At 44.4% G+C, this 18,590-nt stretch overlaps 1 protein-coding gene across 2 annotated transcripts in view; it reads left to right on the forward strand.

Annotated features, from left to right (window-relative positions):
• Window positions 1–18,590, forward strand: part of MYSM1 (Myb like, SWIRM and MPN domains 1) — a 328,895-nt gene that overhangs the window by 25,039 nt on the left and 285,266 nt on the right. The window contains exons 4-5 of one of the 2 annotated variants that reach the window (XM_069232570.1): window positions 4,105–4,182; window positions 9,161–9,190. In XM_069232570.1, coding sequence (XP_069088671.1) covers window positions 4,105–4,182; window positions 9,161–9,190 — 108 coding nt within the window. The remainder of the gene's footprint in view (window positions 1–4,104; window positions 4,183–9,160; window positions 9,191–18,590) is intronic. The other variant, XM_069232571.1, reaches the window with a different exon arrangement.

Genomic DNA, 18,590 nt, shown 5'->3' on the forward strand with positions numbered 1-18,590 from the left:
ACCTAGATTTGCAGAAGTGTTTGTGACGATTTGTGTTGTTTATTCCAGCTGGTGAAAATATTGTGCCTTTTCCTTTGGGTCACTTTTATTGCCATTTGTGTCGAGCCCGAAAGCTGCCAAATGACTTATCATTCAAACAGCTGTTTCCTGCCTATATTCCACCCCATTTTCCTTTGTCTAACAGGTCTCAGGCTTTGAGCACTTTGTAAGAGAGTGACTGACTTTATACTGCAGAGGAATCTTCTACTGCTAACAGCATGGGCAAATTGACAGACCTGCCTGTGCAGCCGCTGAGCTTTGACCTAATACCTACGACCACACCCACAGCCCCTTTTTCTATTCAATGTCACCAGTCATCTACGTAGGCCAACCTAAGTACACTTAGCCCCCCATGCTTTATGTCCCAGATTAAATTGTTGGGTTTATGAGGGGACATGCCATTTTACTACCTGGAATGTGTGTGGGTTTCAAAATAAGCTAAGCTGTCCGTATTGGCTCCACATTACCTCAGTTTCTGACGTAATTTGCATTCAAGAAACCTGGCGTGTGGACGCAATTCATATTAAAGGATTCTCTTTCTACTTTTCAGCAGCTATACTGTCCACAGCAGGGTGGGGCAAAGGGAGCATATAGATCCTAATATCAAACCTGTTACCATTAGAAAGTCGGTCTCTTGTCACCCCATTTTCAATTTCTGTGGTTATCATTTAAGGGTGGTTCTGATCTGGTGGTGGTCAATTTGTATAATAATGTGTTTGACTCCTCCCGCAATGTTATTGTTCATACTCTTGATGCAGATTTGGAAGCATTCTTCTGCCAATTCCTTCTAAACATTTTGGACCTGATTACAACTTTGGCGGAGGGGGTTTATCCATCCCAAATGTGACGGATATCCCGCCCGCCGTATTACGACTCCATTATATCCTATGGAACTCGTAATACAGTGGGCGGGATATCCGTCACATTTGGGACAGATTAACCCCCTCCGCCAAAGTTGTAATCAGGCCCTTTATGTTTTGGGCAGGTGATTTTAATAGTCAGAAATGTTCCATCCAAACCAGAGACGTGTGTTGTGTAAATAGTGCAGCAGGTAACTAAATTTTGCATTTCCCACATAATGACTACGGAAAAGAATTACATTTTTTAATTTTTAAATATGACCTTATTATACTGGAGAGATTATAATGAACAGATCCCCCTCCTTTATTGACAGAGATGCCCACACTAGCACCGACCATGTTCTGATTTCCTCCTCTGTTAATAACCTGGTCTTTATCCCCAGAATTATTCCATCAGCTGTGAGCTACCACAACCCACTAGTTATATCAGCGTCCCTTCAGGCTAAAACATTTAAAGAAACAACATGTATCACCATATTAAAAGGGCAGAGATCGATCCCTTTAGTGTGTTGCAGAAATTGTTAAATATGAACCCAGTTGAGTTCAGTTACTGTCTGAGTAAGGAGGTAGACCATGATAGTCTATTGCATGCCTCTGGGCATATCACTAGGTCCCTCTGCACATTACTTACACGACCTTCTAGACCAAGTAAAGCAAAGAATCATGGTTGGTTTAATCATTTGTGTACCCAGTCATCCAAACGTCTTCAAACTGCCTTACACTGCTCCCCCAGGGATTATTCAGCTATTACGCGATTATGAAAGAACTGTAACATAGTAGTAGCCTCTTGGAATAGGGTGCTACAAGAGGAGGCTTGTTCAAATCTGACCCAGGCTACCGAGACAAAGGATATGTTCTGGAGCACAGTAAATGCTTGTTTCTTAAAAAGTGTCACTTACCCAAACTCACTTCTTTTGTTTCTCACCAAGCATGGATACCCCATTTTCAGGTATTTATGATTCCACCATGGAGGATGCTCCACCGGTAGTGGGCAAGAGCGAGATTTGCCTACATCATTTGAATATCGCCCAGGATGACGTTCTCCCTGTCCTAGAACAGAGTGCAGCCGGGAAGAAGACAGGACCCAAAGGGGTACCAGTTGATGCATTCAAAACATTGGGGATATTACGGTGCCCCATTTTGACCCGGGTGCTCAATGCTGCCACTGCGGGTAATATCCCCTTTTCTTTGGCTATATCAGTGATAGTGCATGTCTTCAAGAAGGGGGTTAAATCCGACGCTAAGTGCTACCATCCCATTTCCCTCCTGGTGTCTTCAGCTAAACTGGTGGGCAAGATTTCTTGGCAGAGACTAGAGGAATGGGCAGCGGAAAGAGCTATCTTGTCGGAGGCACAGTTTGGATTTAGGAGTGGGCTGGGGACAATGGAGCATTGTGTGAACATTGATCTGCTTATTGGGGAGTACACTAAAGCTAAACCAGGGTCTGTTTATTTATGTTTTGCTGACCTTAGAAGTGTTTTCGATCTGCTAGACCGTTTAATTCTTTGGTCTACCTTGATTTCCCTTGGTCCCCCAGTAGATAGTGTCTCTTTCTTTTCACGGCTGTATGGAAACTTGTTGCAGAGGTTTGGTACGGCTCCAACGGGGAATGTTCCCCTTCCTTTGAAATTAAAAAGGGAATCCGACAGGGTTATATTTTGGCACCATTTCTGTTCTCGCTTTTTATTATTGGGGTTGATGGTGCCCTTAAGGGTCTGCAGGCTGACGTGCATTTTGTCGCCATTCATTCAGTTCCTGTGTTGTTGTATGCGGATTACGCCATTTTGTTATCAAGGACGCCAGCTGGTCTGCAGAAACTGATGGACTCATTGGGTGACTTTATAGAGGCTAGGAAAAGGAAGATCAAAATGTCAAAAACATACATGATTGTCTGTGGGGGGAAAAATGCAGGAACTTTTACATCGGAGGTTCACCAATTGCAAGGATAAATCCATTCCCTTATTTGGCAATTCTCTACTAATGGCACATGGTCCCAACAGGTTCAAGATGCCCGCTCAAAAAAGGAGCCAAGTTTGTGATAGAGTTTTTAGGTTTTCCCACAAACCTGGTAACTGCCCAGTTAAGGAAATTATTGATATACATAAGGTGAAAGGGCTGTCAACTGCCACGTTTGGTGGAGGCCTGTGGACTCATACTCCTAGTAGTCCCCTTGAGGCAGACGACAACTCTTTTCTTAGGTGCCTGTTATGTACAACAGCCTTTGCATCATCTTTTATTGTCAGCAAGAGGCTGGATTATGCTATCTCGAAGATTTGCTTCTATTCAAACCTTTACTACTTTGGAATTCTATCTGGGCCAAAGCTGATACACGTTTTACCAAACCAATTATTTTAGATTGCTTAGCTTCAGATCCTGTTTTTAAAATTCCCTGGCTGTCCTATATAAACAAATTTAAACTTCTGTTTAATATAGTTCTATTGCTTGACCCTCACAGTATTTTATCCTGTGACAAGAGCGTAATTAAGACCTTTCTTAAATTATAGACGGTGAAGAGGAGCACGTGAAGCCTCAAGGAAGCCTACTGACACTTTTTATATATCGAATGATTTGCAGAAGGAATGTCAACTTTACTTGTCCTGGGTGACTAATATCCAGCATTATTTTTGCTTGTACTGAATCTGTGTTTAAGAATGATTTATATCCCCAAATAAGGTTAGGCATTCTCACTCTATGACATAGAGTTGGGTGCGTGGATTTTGCTACGCTGAACTCTTGCTCCAGTGATGGTCTAAGCTTAGAAACATTTAAGCATTTAGTACGCCCCAGTATATCGCAAATAGGACACCATGGTTAAAACTAGTTTTCATCTCACATGGGGAAAAATATGTTTTAGAAGCATAGATCAAAAATTCATGTATTAAAGTAGCTTATGCAGGCCTGGGCAATATAAAATGGATATTTTGAAGCTCAAACTGTTTGGAAAAAATTATTAAATACTCAGTGTTATGAGTTGAATAAAGCATGTTGCTGAAATGGAAGTGTGTATAATATCTGAGTTCTACTAATATGAAAGTACAAAGGGATTGTCTACCTTGCACTATTTCTAATTTAAAAAGGCCCTATGAGTTTATGTTACGTTTCTATTGATTGTTTTAAAATTATTGTTATTGTTTCTGTTAGTGATGGTTTGTTTTATGCAAAAAAATAAATCAATCAATCAACATTTTCCTTAGTGACTTTTCAGATATTACTCCTCTGGTAGGCCACGTTCAGAAAAATTTTGTCCAGATTCCAAGGAAATTGTAAAAAAACAGTTTAAAAGGTAAAATATTCAATATGATTTTGAATGATTCAGTACTACTGTGTATTCTTCAAAAGCCATCTCAAATGTATTTTATTAGGTAGATACAACATATTTTTATTTTTCATGACAGACTTGTGTGTGTATAACTCCTAGAATTTACATACTGCAAACATAGCAAGGTATCAGTGGAACAGTATGTCAAGGAATGCACTTTTAGATGATTACTAAAAACTTCTATGAGACTAAAATTGTCTGTCTCTCTGTCATTGCTGTTTTCCATTGACATTTTTATTAGTATTTTTAGGTGTTCAAACCTCCTGTAATGATTTTAGGTATTATTATACAGAGTTTTAAAAAAACAGGAACAGTTAAATACTCTAGAAAAGAAGATATCAAAAGCAGTAGATCAAAATAACTGCAATCATGCTAGGATAAACAAGGATCACAGAGTTTCAGCTGAATTGTAAACTTATGCCATGTTCACTGTTGGAAAGAAGATTATTTAATTCTGTTTGTGTAGTCACTGTCAATAATGGCCTGATTACTGTATCCAACTCACAGGAACATAAGGAATTGCATATAACTTTTGTTATCAACTATTTTCAGGGTATGTGGTAATGCTCAAATATTTGGGAAGGATCACTGCTCAGCCAGGTAATGTTCACTGAATATGTGCATAGATTCCTGAATCATTGAATTACTAAATGAACTAGGAAATATCTCCCAGCGAATCCCTCACCATTCTTTCCACATTTGCTGTGTATTTTAAATGAGGGGTAAACATATTCTAAAATGTTTGAAACTTCTAGCTTGGATGTGTTACAAAACACACAGGAGCAGCAGGCTGATTATCCATCTAAGACAGGACCTGGGAAATTTGAGATGCTTGTCGAGTACCCAGGTATTTGCACATATGCAAATACAGAGATGGCTTTTTTTAACCTAATGTTTGGTGGAAACGGAGGCCACTTCCATAAAGAAACGTGGAATGAGAAGAAGAGTTCAGCGAATGTCAGGGGTGTGCACTGCTGATAGACAAGTACATACATATATATGTAAGGGCTTTAATTTTTATGGGGGACCCTAGAACAATGAGAAGGTGTAGGAAGCTGGCTCTGTATATACTATACCAAAACGAGGTATGGTGTGTACTGAGTCCAGGGGTTCCTCAGAAGCTAAAGTAAATAATACTAACGCTCTCTTTTGGGGTAGTGTGGTCGAGCAGTTAGGCTTATCAGAGGGTACAGCAAAGTATTTGTTGTACACACACACAGTCAAGAAATGAGGCACATACTCAATGACTAACTCCAGGCCAATTGTTTTTATATAGCAAAAACATATTTTGTTAGTTATTACTAGAACCAAAGGATCTTTGTTGCAAGTAACTACAGTTGTAAGTAAGTATCAAGCATACGTTACATATGTACTTTGTTTGGGTTTTGCAGATAAAGCAGTTTACAAGTAAGTAACACTTGATTTCAAAAGTTGACACTGCAATTTTTCATAGTAGTCAATAGAGTCCTATGGGAAGAAAAGTGTTAGAAGGTAAGTACATGACTTGCGATTTCAGTCTTCAGGGGTTAGGATGTCCACCGGTCAAAGTACAAGTTGACCACAAAAGTGCTCCACCAGCAGCAAGGGGCCGGCCTGGTGCAGAGTTCAAAGTTGGCGTCGGGTTTGCAATGGAACCTTATGAGAACTGGGGATTTAGTAAAAAAAAAGAGTTGGCAGGTAAGTACCTGTGGTTTCAGGATGGGTTTAGCTCAGCCCTTGGGGAGGGCCATAGGTCAGCACCAAACACACACCCTTAGCGCACAGGGACAGCCGGATGCAGGATGCAAACATAGCGTTTGGTGCCTAATGCTTTTCAATGAGGGAACAATAGGGGTCACAAAGATGCTGAATGCTGTGGCCAGGGGGTTGGTTCTGGAAATCCAAAGGCTGGACATGAAGGAGAGGCGCCCGCTGGATGTTGCTGGACTGTGGTTGGATTCCCCGAAGCCAGGGGGCTGGGGATGCAGGGGTACCTTTAGGGTGTGGGAATTTTTGTTGGATCCGGTCACAGTCAGGGGGGCCCTCTGGATTCAGGCTTCAAGTGTTGTGGTGGTGGCATCTCTACTAGATGGAGTGCCCTAGGGGACTGTAACAGTAGGCCTGAGCCTTTGAGGCTCTCCACCAAGTGTTATAATTCCTGCAGGGGGGAGGTATGAAGCACCTCCACCCAGAGCAGGTTTTGTTTCTGACCCCAGAGAGCTCAAAGACTCTCACCCCATGAGGTCAGAAACTTGTCTGTTAGTGGCAGGCTGGCGCAGACTGGTCAGCCCTGCACTGAAGGGTTGGGTAAAATACAGGGGACATCTCTCTGTGTGCATTTTGTGCTGAGAAGTTTGATACCAAACTTCCCAGTCTTCAGTGAAGCCATCATGGAGCTGTGGAGTTCGTAATGGCAAACTCCCACCCCATGTACTCAATATGGCTACACTGCACTTACTATGCCTGAGAATGGACTTAGACACTATAGGGGCATATTGCTCATGTAGCTATGCCCTCACCTTTGGTATAGTGCGCCCAGCCTTAGGGCTGTAAGGACTGCTAGAGAGGTGACTTACCTATGCCATAGGCATTGATTTGTGGGCATGGCATCCTGAAAGGGATGCCATGTCGACTTGTTCTCCCCACCAACACACACAAGCTGCAATGGCAGTGTGCATGTGTTTGGTGAGGGGTCCCTTAGGGTGGCACAATACATGCAGCAGCCCTTAGGGACCCTTCCTGGCTACCGAGCCCTTGGTTCCACCTGTACCTTCTGCAAAGGACTTAGCTGTGTGCCAGGGGTGTGCCAATTGTGAAAACAATTGTACAGTTTTGGGAAAGAACACTGGTGCTGGGGCCTGGTTAGCAGGATCCCAACACACTCTCAGTCAAGTCAGCATCAATATCAGACAAAAAGTGTGTGTGTGGGTGGGTATCTTGCCTTCCCAACTACTGATGTAAAGTTGAGGCCCATTCTGGCCAGTCAGGTACACAAAAGTATGCACAGATGGGCCCTTATACAAATCCAGGACTTCCAAAATGTAACTCATGGCAATCTCGGCCACGCTGCTACAGGTACTGTCACTCAAGGAAGAATGGGAGAAAGAGTTTAAAACAGAAACTGTGAAGATGGTAGTACAAGTAGAAAATGGCACCTGTATAGTGAGTAACTTGGCATGTGTTAGAACTCAGTAGGATTGTTGTGCAGAAAGCTCCTATAATGGAGCACGTTCACAGATTAATGTTATGGCTATATTGGGTCAAGTGTACACATTAAAGCCTCAAGTAGAAGTCTGCTTACCAGGACCAGTACAGCCTCCAGGAATAGTGCATTCTTGAATTACAAGGCCTCCCGCATACAGCCAGTGACCTGGGATAAGGGGAACAACTGCAATGATACCAGTACAAAAGGTATCAGCAGCATGAAATTCAGAGCAGTACGCTAAGGCCCATACACGAAACCCCCGGCTAAAAACAAAACAGTTACAGAATCCATGATGAGTGGAAACTAATATGAATGCCAAGCCCACAACTAGTAATGTTGCAAAGCATCGCCATGCTCTTGCACAAACTATTAGTTTGCCCCGGAAGCCCCTCCAAGAAGATGATGCTGTGTGACGCATAGGTGCACAGTAGCTGTCAGGCTTTCATTCTCCATCAGCGCCATCACGAGAATACTTGCAGCATAATCGACCCTTCTCTATACTGATTTTGGAAGAAGAAGATACGACAGCCTTGACAGGGCCCCTCCATCACCACCAACCCCTTTGCAGGACCAATCAGACCTCAAAAGAGCAAATTGAAAATGCAGTTCTGGAAATTGTCATGAGAAGCAACCAATGTTGGCAAAGCCCTTTGAAATTCAGCTGGTCTCTGTGTGGAAGAGAACTGCACATGTTACTCCTAGAGGAAATGTGGACTGGTGGAGGGGGAAAGGACAGCTGTTATACACTGTATATTATCTGATGTAATATCCCGTTCTCCTCACTATAGCAACACACCTGTTGACTAGAAGACCCTACAACTCTCTTGTTGCGTCCTGTGGTACATTTTCGTGAGCATTAAAAACATCCCTGGCTATTTGTACCAAAAAATATTATACCGGGCAATAGATTGAATAATGTACGGCAAATATGCAGTCCCATCTTGGGCCTTTGGAGTACCTCTACTACACGGAGCAGCCTACCTTCGCTATCCTGGCGATCCAGACAGAAGCATCCAAGCTCTACTCTCACTGATTTATGTGCACACAACTGATCCAATCTGAGGGTTCAAATGTTGAGCTTCCATGTTCACATTCGGCAGCAGCGCTCCCTTCTTTCATCTTTGAAGGTGAGACTGTGCGAAACTGACTTCCCTCTTTCTTGCAAAGAAAAATGCTGAAAGTGTTTTGCGTGTGCCAGATTACACGGGATTGCCTTACATGAGCGTGGCTTGAGTTCCACTTTCTTTGGAACTGCTGCTGTGTTCTTAGGGCTGTATAATTGTGGCAGAACACATTGATATGTTTACATTACATCATTACGCTTACGTATTGTACGCTTTGATGTAGCGCATTAAATTCCCTCTTGTGAGCCATGTTGTAGTACTGAAGAGATATATTCTCGGTTCTGCTGCAGTGACCGTGTTTGGGTATGTGCAGAATAGAGGTCTGCGGGTGGGCCAGCTTTCTGTTTGAGATCTTTCTTCTGTCTAACGCCATTATTCACAAGATCTTCATTTATATTTAGTTATTTTCAAAAGTTGCATTGATTTTCTCAGTTTAATAAGAAACTGTTGTACTAAATTATTTTACGCGCTTCCTCTTTTGCACAATACCGATTGCACTGTATGAATTAATAGTATTGTGGTGTTTGAGTGTTGTTACAACTGCTTTAAGGCACAGCTGAATTTAAGAATTTGAAATGTGTAGTGTGTGTTTTAGTGTGCTGCATTAGTCATATTTTTACTTTTGTGTTTTCAGCAGTCCACAGAAAAACATCGGGAAAATCGTGTACGTACTTTTTAACAACTTGTGTCTGAAAATGGTGCCAGGTTTGAATGCTTTGAAATGTAATGCTTAAGAAAAGACTGAAATCTAATGAAAAGTGTATCAGTTTATGTCAAGACAGAAATCCGAAGCGACTGCAAGAGACATTTGCATGTCTCTCTGATGCTTACTGAAAACTTACAACATTTCGTCCTTCAGTTAACATATATCACAAGGATGAAATACTCGAGTAAGACTGATAATGTTAAATAATGAAACATGTTTTACATTTTCTTTCATTACTTTCTTTTATTGGGGAGTAGTGAACTGATAATTGTGACAGTACAAATGTACAACTATACTCTGTTGCTCTTCTCTTTAGATTTTTGCTAGGTCTACTTAATGTAACATTATTTGCCGTCCACGAATTTTGTCAGGGTGTTCGTATGTGGATTTCGAACTTTGATTCAGTGAGAACCTTTGCCATGATATTGAGTCTAGACATTGGGATCAAATACAAATAGTAATAACCAGCACCTTGTTGTCTACTTCTTGGACCTTCTGTTCAGGCCTGCCTAAGGAGCTGTTAAGAATGATTGACCAGTGTCCCAAATGGATGTTCTCCTTGTTTCCACAGTCTGACCATGTTTGAGAACATAACACAGTTTGACTGGATTGCAGCATATTAATAGTTAACTAACATGATACCGTTCTTGGGATGTATCTGTGTTCCTTGACCCAGAAATCCTTAGATAAGGGGAATAAAGCACAGGGTTCTATTCTTTTGGTCATCTGTTTTCTTCTTGTTCCACACAAAGGCTGGCTAGTTTTGTATCCTGTGCAGTTCAATACTTGCTTTTTCTGAAAGATTGTGCATAGGTTTGTACAATATTACTGTCTAGTGAGGTCCAAAGACTTGGTTGTTTTTTGCATCCACAATTCAGAGATAAGGAAATCAGAGGAAGACTGTCAAGGTGATTATTAACGAGCATAAACATATAAATAAAAGTCAAATATGTGTGCCAGGACCCACAAGCTTATTCTATAAGAAGGAGGCACCACTGTTGAAAAAGCCATAAATATGAGTATTAAGACTAGAAGAACTTGGGGGGCGGAGCCAAGATGGCGGTGAGAACGGATGCCGATTGAAGAGCTCCTTGCCTACGCCCCACATAAATCCTTATAAATCCTTTATGTTCCCAACTTACTCTCAAATCAAATGCCACAGAAAACGGTCGGATGACCCCGCTGCTTTGGAACTGGTGAGCAGTGACCTAGGGAGAGCGGAAAGGCCTCGGCGGAGGCGGCCCTGCAGCACGCCAGGGAACACAGGCTGTGCACTCACCCTCCTTGAGGATACTCGGGGAAGCAGTTGGAGAGGAAAGCCAGGTGAAGGCTTCACCCCGTGAGCGAGATGGATTCGCTCTCACAGAGGAGAGATGACACCACGACCAAGGCCTCTCTGGGCTCCAAGGGAGACATGGGGAGAGGAGGGCGGAGGCACGGGCCGGAGAGGTGGGGAAGCCGTGTTTCCGAGGAGGCCTACCGTGACAACGAGATGAGGGGGGGTGCCGGACGGTGAGATAAAAGGTCTGAAGGGAGAAGGCGGAGGAGGCCCAAGGGAGACAGCAAAGAAAGACGCGCCGGGGAACAGAAGCGGTTAGAGGCCGAATCGCGGGTGTGCAGAAGGCGGCCTGCAGAATAGAGATGGAGGCTGCCTTAGGTTGTCTGTGGAGGAGACAGACATTGAGACCAGGGTGGACTTCACTAGGTGCGCCGGAGATCTACCCCCTTGCCTGCAGTGGCGATAACCAGTGGAGACGAGCCCACCAGAGGAATCCAGAGGCGAGCGGGGTGGGCCTGGTCACCTATGTATCTTACCTCCTCGTCCCCCCCAGGCCGAGGAAAGCAGCAGGCTGCCGGGTGTTGAGGGGCGTGGAGACTGGGGACGGTGATGGATAGCTGAAGGGCCCTTCCTGCCCCCGGGCAGAGTGATTCGAAAATTCATGGATGGCACCACTGAGGCTTGTTAGGGGCAAGAGGGATCCCATATGTCACTCATCCATACCAGAAGAGACTGGGGCAGGTGGAAACCACAACAGCTGTTACGAGATACCCATAGGCCCGGGGGGATGTCATCTAAGCTCCTCCCCACAGAGAAGTACCAATAGGAACCAGAGGAACACTCTTCATGGATACTAATGGAAACCGCCGAGCAGCACTAAATGGCGTTTTGAGACACTGGTGGAGGAACAAGAGGGGGGCCGGGATCAGCAGCCTACCGGGTGAGGACACCTGGAACAGGGCTATCTCTCCCCTCCTTCCATACTAAGGTAACAAACCACCACGGAAACAAATAAAAGAGCCCCGAACCTCGAGGCAGGGGAAGGTAGATGGATATGCCAGGGTGGTGCTCATCACGACAGGGGAGGCAAACCGGGACACCCTTTGGGTCCCAGACAATACAGTGATCCTGCAGGCTATCCAGTCATTGCGCAAAATACTTGAAAGGAAGATGGAAGAGGTCCGGTCGGAGGTCTTTCTCCTTCATCAGGACCTGAGAAACGTGGCAGACAGAGTGTCCGTAGTGGAAAACAAGATCTCCAAACTCAAAGCTATGGTCCAGACCTTGCGGAAGGAGGTAACAGAAGGCCGCACAGTCACTAAAGACATTAGGTGGAGGTTTGAGGACGTCGAGAACCGATCTAGGAGAAGCAATTTAAGATTTGTTGGGTTCCCTGAGGGCGTGGAGGGATCAACTATGCAAGTGTTTCTGGCATCTACGTTGCACGCTTCTTAAATTCCCAGGACAGGGACATGAGCCTCATGGAAGCAGGGCGAGACCCATCACGAAAACTCAAAGATAAAAATGTAGCCGGACTACACAAGAGAGGTTCAGCGTCAAAGACGCACGTTTAACTCAGTTAAGGCAAAGTTGCGCAACCTCCAGATGCAGTACAGGCTTTTATTTCCAGCTAAAGTGATATTCTAAGGCAAGACATTCTTCTTTCGAGCCCCAGAGGAGGCATGTGGGATGGATAGAGGAAAGACCCCAGATGAAAGGGACTGGAAACACAAGGACGGATACCCGTATTAACATTGAGTATAAGAAATGCACCTCAGCAAAACAGAGATTCAAGAGGAAAGGCCAACAGATACATTAGCGAGGAGGGCTAACACCATGGCACAAGATGAATAGACAATGGCAAAATGCCCAAACTTTGGACTCTGAGGGAGAGAAGCCACTGTCATCCAAAAAACACAAGTTGGTGCAGCACACAGAGACGCCAAAAGTACAGGGTCCGTCCGTGACCCCGTAACAGACTCAGAACCACCAAACCCTCTGGCAGAGCCCATTCTACAACTTGAAAGTGAACAGGCAGAGACGGCAGTCTTCTCCCCGACAAAGCAGGTTCAAGATGAGGCAGACGACTAGATGTCAGTGGGAACGAAGATAAGGATAGGGTGCCAGGTTAGACCACCCTGTCCCTGGAGGTAGGGGATTCGGGCTCCAGACCGCACTGTAACTATACTAGAACCTAAGGGCTGTTTGATGCCTGGAGACAACCCTCAATCACTTTGAGTTAACAGTTCAGTTGTTTGAGGGGGAGGGAAGGGAGGGCACAGACCTCTCAAGAACGTCTGCTGAGTAGTTGCAGCTATGTTTTTACAAGGGTGCACTCACAGGAGATCAAGGGTGGCAGAGAGGGGGGAGTTCGAAATACAGTTATATCCATAAGGGAAACCTTGTTAGATAGACAGCACCAGGAAAGTGCACCAGAAGATACAGATAGCTGGTATACAGTAATACTCGCAGGTGACCAGACATCAACTTAGGGTGTAAATGGAGGAAAGCAAGTATAACCGAGATACCTAATATTCTATCCTGACTTGAAATGTCAACGGGCTGGGCAATAAAATCAAACGGGGCCTAAGAACCACATATATAAAACGGCACAAACCAGACATTGTCTTCCTGCAAGAGACACACTTGAGGGGTTCCCAATGCAGATTTCTCTACAGAGGGGCATACACACTCTTGGCACATGCAAGATACACTACAGGGTTCCGGGCGTAGCAGTTGTATTCAGGAAAAATACCCCATTCCAGCCCACTAAATCTTGGACAGATACATATGGAACATATGTGGCAGTCAGGGGATGTGAGGATGGACAGATGTGACTCCAACATGCATATACGCCCCACTGAAACTGCAACAACACACATAAGTTACAGTAGCAGAGATAATACTGGAAACTTCCTCCTCTCTACATCTCATAGGAGGCGACTTTAACGACTCCCTCCAGCCTGAGAAAGATAGAGCTGGCTCTTCCCAGGCACCCCCAAGGGAGACTCTCCTAGCAAGATTTGCAGACAATATGGGCGCCTCTGACCTGTGGAGAAGGAAGCATCACAACACCTGCCAATACTCATATTTTTCAGGAGCCCACAGGGTATTCTCACGCCTCGACTATATGTTCGCCCCTTGGGTGAAGTGGCTCAGGTAGCGGAGGCAGAGTACCTGGCCAGGGGGCTGTCTGATCACTCCCCTCTCTGGCTCAGGGTGGGGACCAGAATATGGGGTGTGAGATCGGAATGGAGATTAAATGCCTGGGAACTGAATGACAAAAAAATCACTGGCGAGCTCCAGGTGAAACTGAGCTCTACTTTAAAGAGAATAAGGACTCTGCGCCATCCACAATTATGGTATACAAAGCCTTTAAGACCGTCCTTAGGGACCGAGCACAGAAAATAATAGCCCATAAGAGGCAAAAAGAGACTCGAGAGATAGATCAAATAGAGCAGTGACTCCTAGACCTTGAATGCCAGCCAGGGGAAAAGTCTGACTCCAATGTCATACGTGCTATAGCAGTTCTACACCAGGAGTACCAGGCTTTAGCCCAGAACACAGCAAAGTCCCAGGCGTTAGCAGCGCAACACCGATTATACGAAACTGGAGATAAGGCCGGTAGGCTGCTGGCGTGGTTGGGGAGGAGAGAGATTGAGGCACACTGGGTACACAGCATACGGGCCCAAAGAACGAACGCTCCGACACAGACCAGGAAATAGCCAGGGAATTTGCTCGATATCACAGGAAAGTCTACAAAAAGAGACAATTGGCAGTTAAAACCCAGATCAAGGAGTACTTGGCCGCAATCACTGTTCCCATCTTGATGGAAGCAGATCGAAACAGCCTTGAGGAAGACGTAACCCTTAAAGAGATAAGAAATGCAATAGCCAAAATCCTACCGGATAAAGTACCTGGCCCCAACGGCATACTGTTAGAATTCTTTAAGAAAATGGCACTCACCTTGAGCCCACATCTACTATGCATGTTCATGGAGGCCAGGGACAAAGGATGCTTTCCGCCGGACCACTGCAGGGCCACAGTAGCGGTACTCCCCAAGGGAGATAAACCCAGGGAGGAGTGTGCCTTATACCACCCAATCTCCCTTCTCAAGATTGAAACCAAAATACTGGCCACCATCCTGGCCACCTGATTGATTTGGAGTAGTAATCCAGTTGATCCATAACGATCAATCAGGCTTTATGCCCAAGAGATCAACAAGATTCAGTCTCCATAGACCACATAACTGGCTAGATGCCATAAAAGACAGGAAAGAACCTCACATTTTACTAACTCTAGATGCCAAAAAAGCATTTGATGTCATACATTGGCTCTTTATCTACGTGGCTTTGAAGATATTTGGATTCAGACCCAAATTCCTACAATGGATAAAGCTACTCTTTCATGGCCCCTTGGCAGGAGTGTGCTTTAACAGAGTGACATCAGAGGACTTCCCAATAGAGAGGGGGACCAGGCGCGGCTGCCCCCTCTCCCCTCTGCCTTTCGCCCTTGTGCCGAAGCCACTGGCATATAGGGTGCAACACTGAGAGGCAATCACAAATTTCCTGGAGGGGGCTAATGGGGGAGAAGATGAGAAGATCTTGTTGTACACAGACACTATTTTGCTTTACATCACCAAGCCACACACAACATTGCCCACAGTGTTTCAGACATTCAAACAATATGGAGACCACTCCGGATACTTGATGAACTGGAATAAATCCATCTTACACCTGGAGGAGGGCGCCTGGAACAATTTAGACTCCCGGAACACTTGCAAATAGCTAGGGACAGGTTCAAATACTTGGGAATTTTTGTGACTCAAACTGAGGAGCGTAGCCTTGCTCAAAATATTGGCAGGGTACTGAGGGGACCTTCAGGAAGACGTAGAGCAATGGAGGACCCTTTACTTATTGCTGATGGACAGGGCAGCCTTGTTCAAGATGGTCGCCCTGCCAAAAGTTCATATACATTCTCCAGAACACGTATGTGCAGATCCAATAGGACATATTCCTCAGAATATTGGGGGAACTCCGTCGTCTACTATGGAACGGGAAGCACCCACACATTGCACTTTATACATTCCAACGCAATCAATGCAATGGAGGGTTATCCCTCCCAGATATCTGGGCATATTACTGGGCACCATACCTCATAGTGATAAACGACTGGTGGCATGTTTAGGGAGATAACCTCACATACCTATTAGAAAGAAGTCAATTCCAGGAAAAGTCCTATCTATACTTCTTATACAGAGGCAAGGGGGAGCAGAAACCACTGCCTGCTTCAAAACTCACCATAGTAGCCTTGAAGGCAGCTGAGAAGAGCATGGGATGAAACAAGAAAGTCACGCGAGCTACGCCACTTTGGGAGGGAGCCCGGCTTAGGAAATTCGAGAAGCTGAGAGGGTTTGGGGCCTGGGGCTTATTAGGAATCTCCACTGTCAGAGACCTCATAGACGCTGGTCAGTTAAAGCCCCAGAACACCCTGCAAGGGGAATACCAGTTGGACCACACCCAACAGTACAATGACATAAGGCTGCATCATACAAGGCAATTAACAACAATATGCCTGACTTCCTGAAAAAATTGCGGGCAAGGTGGGAGGGAGAGCTGGACGAGATGAACGATGCTGAGTGGGAAGCGGCCCTGATCTATCTTAGGGAAGTGGCCATTAAAATCCGGCTGAGGCTTATTCAATTTAAATCCTCCATTGGATATATCACTGTAAGTCCTGCTTGCACAAATTTGGAAGGGTCCCATCCCCTCACAGCCTGAGATGTAAGGCGGCTCCAGGTACCTTCCTGCACACTCTGGGAATGCCCCCTTATACAGGGATACTGGATAAAGATAATTAAAGAGTGTGTTGGAGAAAACTACCCCACTAGACCCCAAATACATATTGCTAGGGGTACCCACTGATGTAGACCTTCCATGCTTTAAACTCCTTTTGGCTAATTTGAGGCTAGTGGTGGGGTGCCCCGGAACTCCCAACCATTGAGGAATGGAAGACAGGTATGGACGAATACATGATGGCCGAGAAAGAGACGTACAAGGCTAGGGGGCTTTAAAAGGTTCTGCAGGATTTGGGGGACCTTGGAATGCATACAACCACCTTGAGATTGGGTCAGGAAAGGAAAGTCGCGAGACAGAATAGACAGAGAGGACACAATGTAGCAATAGCCAAGGGGAATACCCTACAGGTCGCCAAGATATAGCAGTACAAGTACAAAAATGGGCTGTCTTATGGTGTTCATTGAGGATTGTGTATATAGTCTGTATGTACTGGTCACTTTCTAAAATTTAAAATAAAAATATATTTATAAAAAAAAGACTAGAAAAACTATGTTTCTAGTCCTACTTTTGATGCTATATGTGGCTCATTCATACTGGAAGAGTGAATAGTATAATTGGTCCAAACAGTATAGTAGGCCAATGAATCATGATCATTTGCTACCTATTGCTATCACTATTTTACTGTATGCCATTTTTAATAGTTTTTTGGCGTTGATAGTTAACTTGTATGTGGGAGGGCAAGGGCGTTCTGATGGAAGGTATTCAAATGACCTCTCTTGCTAAATGGGTAACATATTGGTAGCCATGGTAGCTTATTTCTCCCTCTTTTGTTCTTTGCCCTGATTTGTAACCGTGAATGAGGGTTGCCCTATTGGAGTTTTATTTCTCCCCTCTCTTGCTGGATCTCAGTTGTGAGGCTCGTGCTCAAGGTCTCCTTCCTTATCATATTCGTTATCCTCCTTCCTATGTTTTCTGATTTGTTTAAGGAGTTATCTGTTGCTGCTTGAGGGATGGTTCTGGGAATCCATAATTTATCTTTATTATATTGTGCACATAGAGAATGTTAACTGTTTTGATCAACCTTACATTGGCCAAAACATTGCTCCTTTGGGTACCGGGGAACATGGGTGTGGGGTGCAATAACATAATTTGTTCCTACTACTGATCGTCAACACTTGACTAACCCCTTTCTTGTCTATTGTTCAGAATTCAGTTATGCTGCAGTTGCAGATCAAGAAATGCCACCTGTTACACAAATGGATGCATTGCACTAATTTTCATGACCTCTATCATTTGTTGTGTGCATCTCTATGAATAATGTGAGCTAGTGGTTACAGTTGATAGGTACCAGCACTCAGTTTTAGGAACCAGCACTTATTTTTCCTCAAACTTTTGCCCAGCTTGAGAGGAAAACACAAAATGGGGAAAGAAGGAGGAAGAGAAAGACAGAAAAACAGTGACAAAGAAAGAAAGCAGGGATGAAAAAGAGCCTTCTTTAGTAAGATAAAGGGACAGGGAGTGTCTTGTGGCATATGAAAGAAGCATGAAGTGAAATCAAGACAAGACAGCATTGATATTTGGCGCCCTGAACTTCAGTAGCGCAGGCCGCAGGCTTCTGAGCAAAACATTGTGCTCCAGCACTTCTACCAAATTGAGCACTAGTGTAACTTCATTTTTTTTTAACCAAAGTTTGAGTTTTAAATACACATGCACTCATCAGCTTAACTGTGTCTTAATGCTGTAACTATACTTACATCTGTACAATAGCCATAGTGTGACATCTACAATTAGCCAATTTTAGTAACTGTGTTGGATACAGACTATTTCACGGTAAATAGGTATACTCCTTCTACCGATTTATGCATTTCTTGCAAATCAAGGTACAGAGTTTTGTCTGACAGTAACCCAGCCCCCCCTTCCCCAAAATTGGCCTTATGTCCATTGCTTGTTCAGATGATACTGTGAATAGATTTGTGTTGTTTTGGCGTAGTATTGAATAACCATACCACATTTATTAACAGTTTACTGAAGCCCCATCCCTCCCTCCTCCTCTCGCCTTACTGCCTCCCCAATCCGACGTGTATCCTGTTGTGTGCAGCTCATGTAGTGCATGCGTTTATCAACTGTAATACTAGAGGTTTCAATGTCAATAATCTTATGGGGCGAGTTCCTCAACAGGCTGGTTCTTACACTATTCTAGGAGATGTTTATTCTTGGTGGTGGCGGGTGGTGTGGGTTCTCTAGGTTCAGCGAGGGATAACCTAGTCATATCTTTTAGGGC

Source organism: Pleurodeles waltl, chromosome 4_2, assembly GCF_031143425.1.
Source record: "Pleurodeles waltl isolate 20211129_DDA chromosome 4_2, aPleWal1.hap1.20221129, whole genome shotgun sequence".
Lineage (NCBI taxonomy): Eukaryota > Metazoa > Chordata > Amphibia > Caudata > Salamandridae > Pleurodeles > Pleurodeles waltl.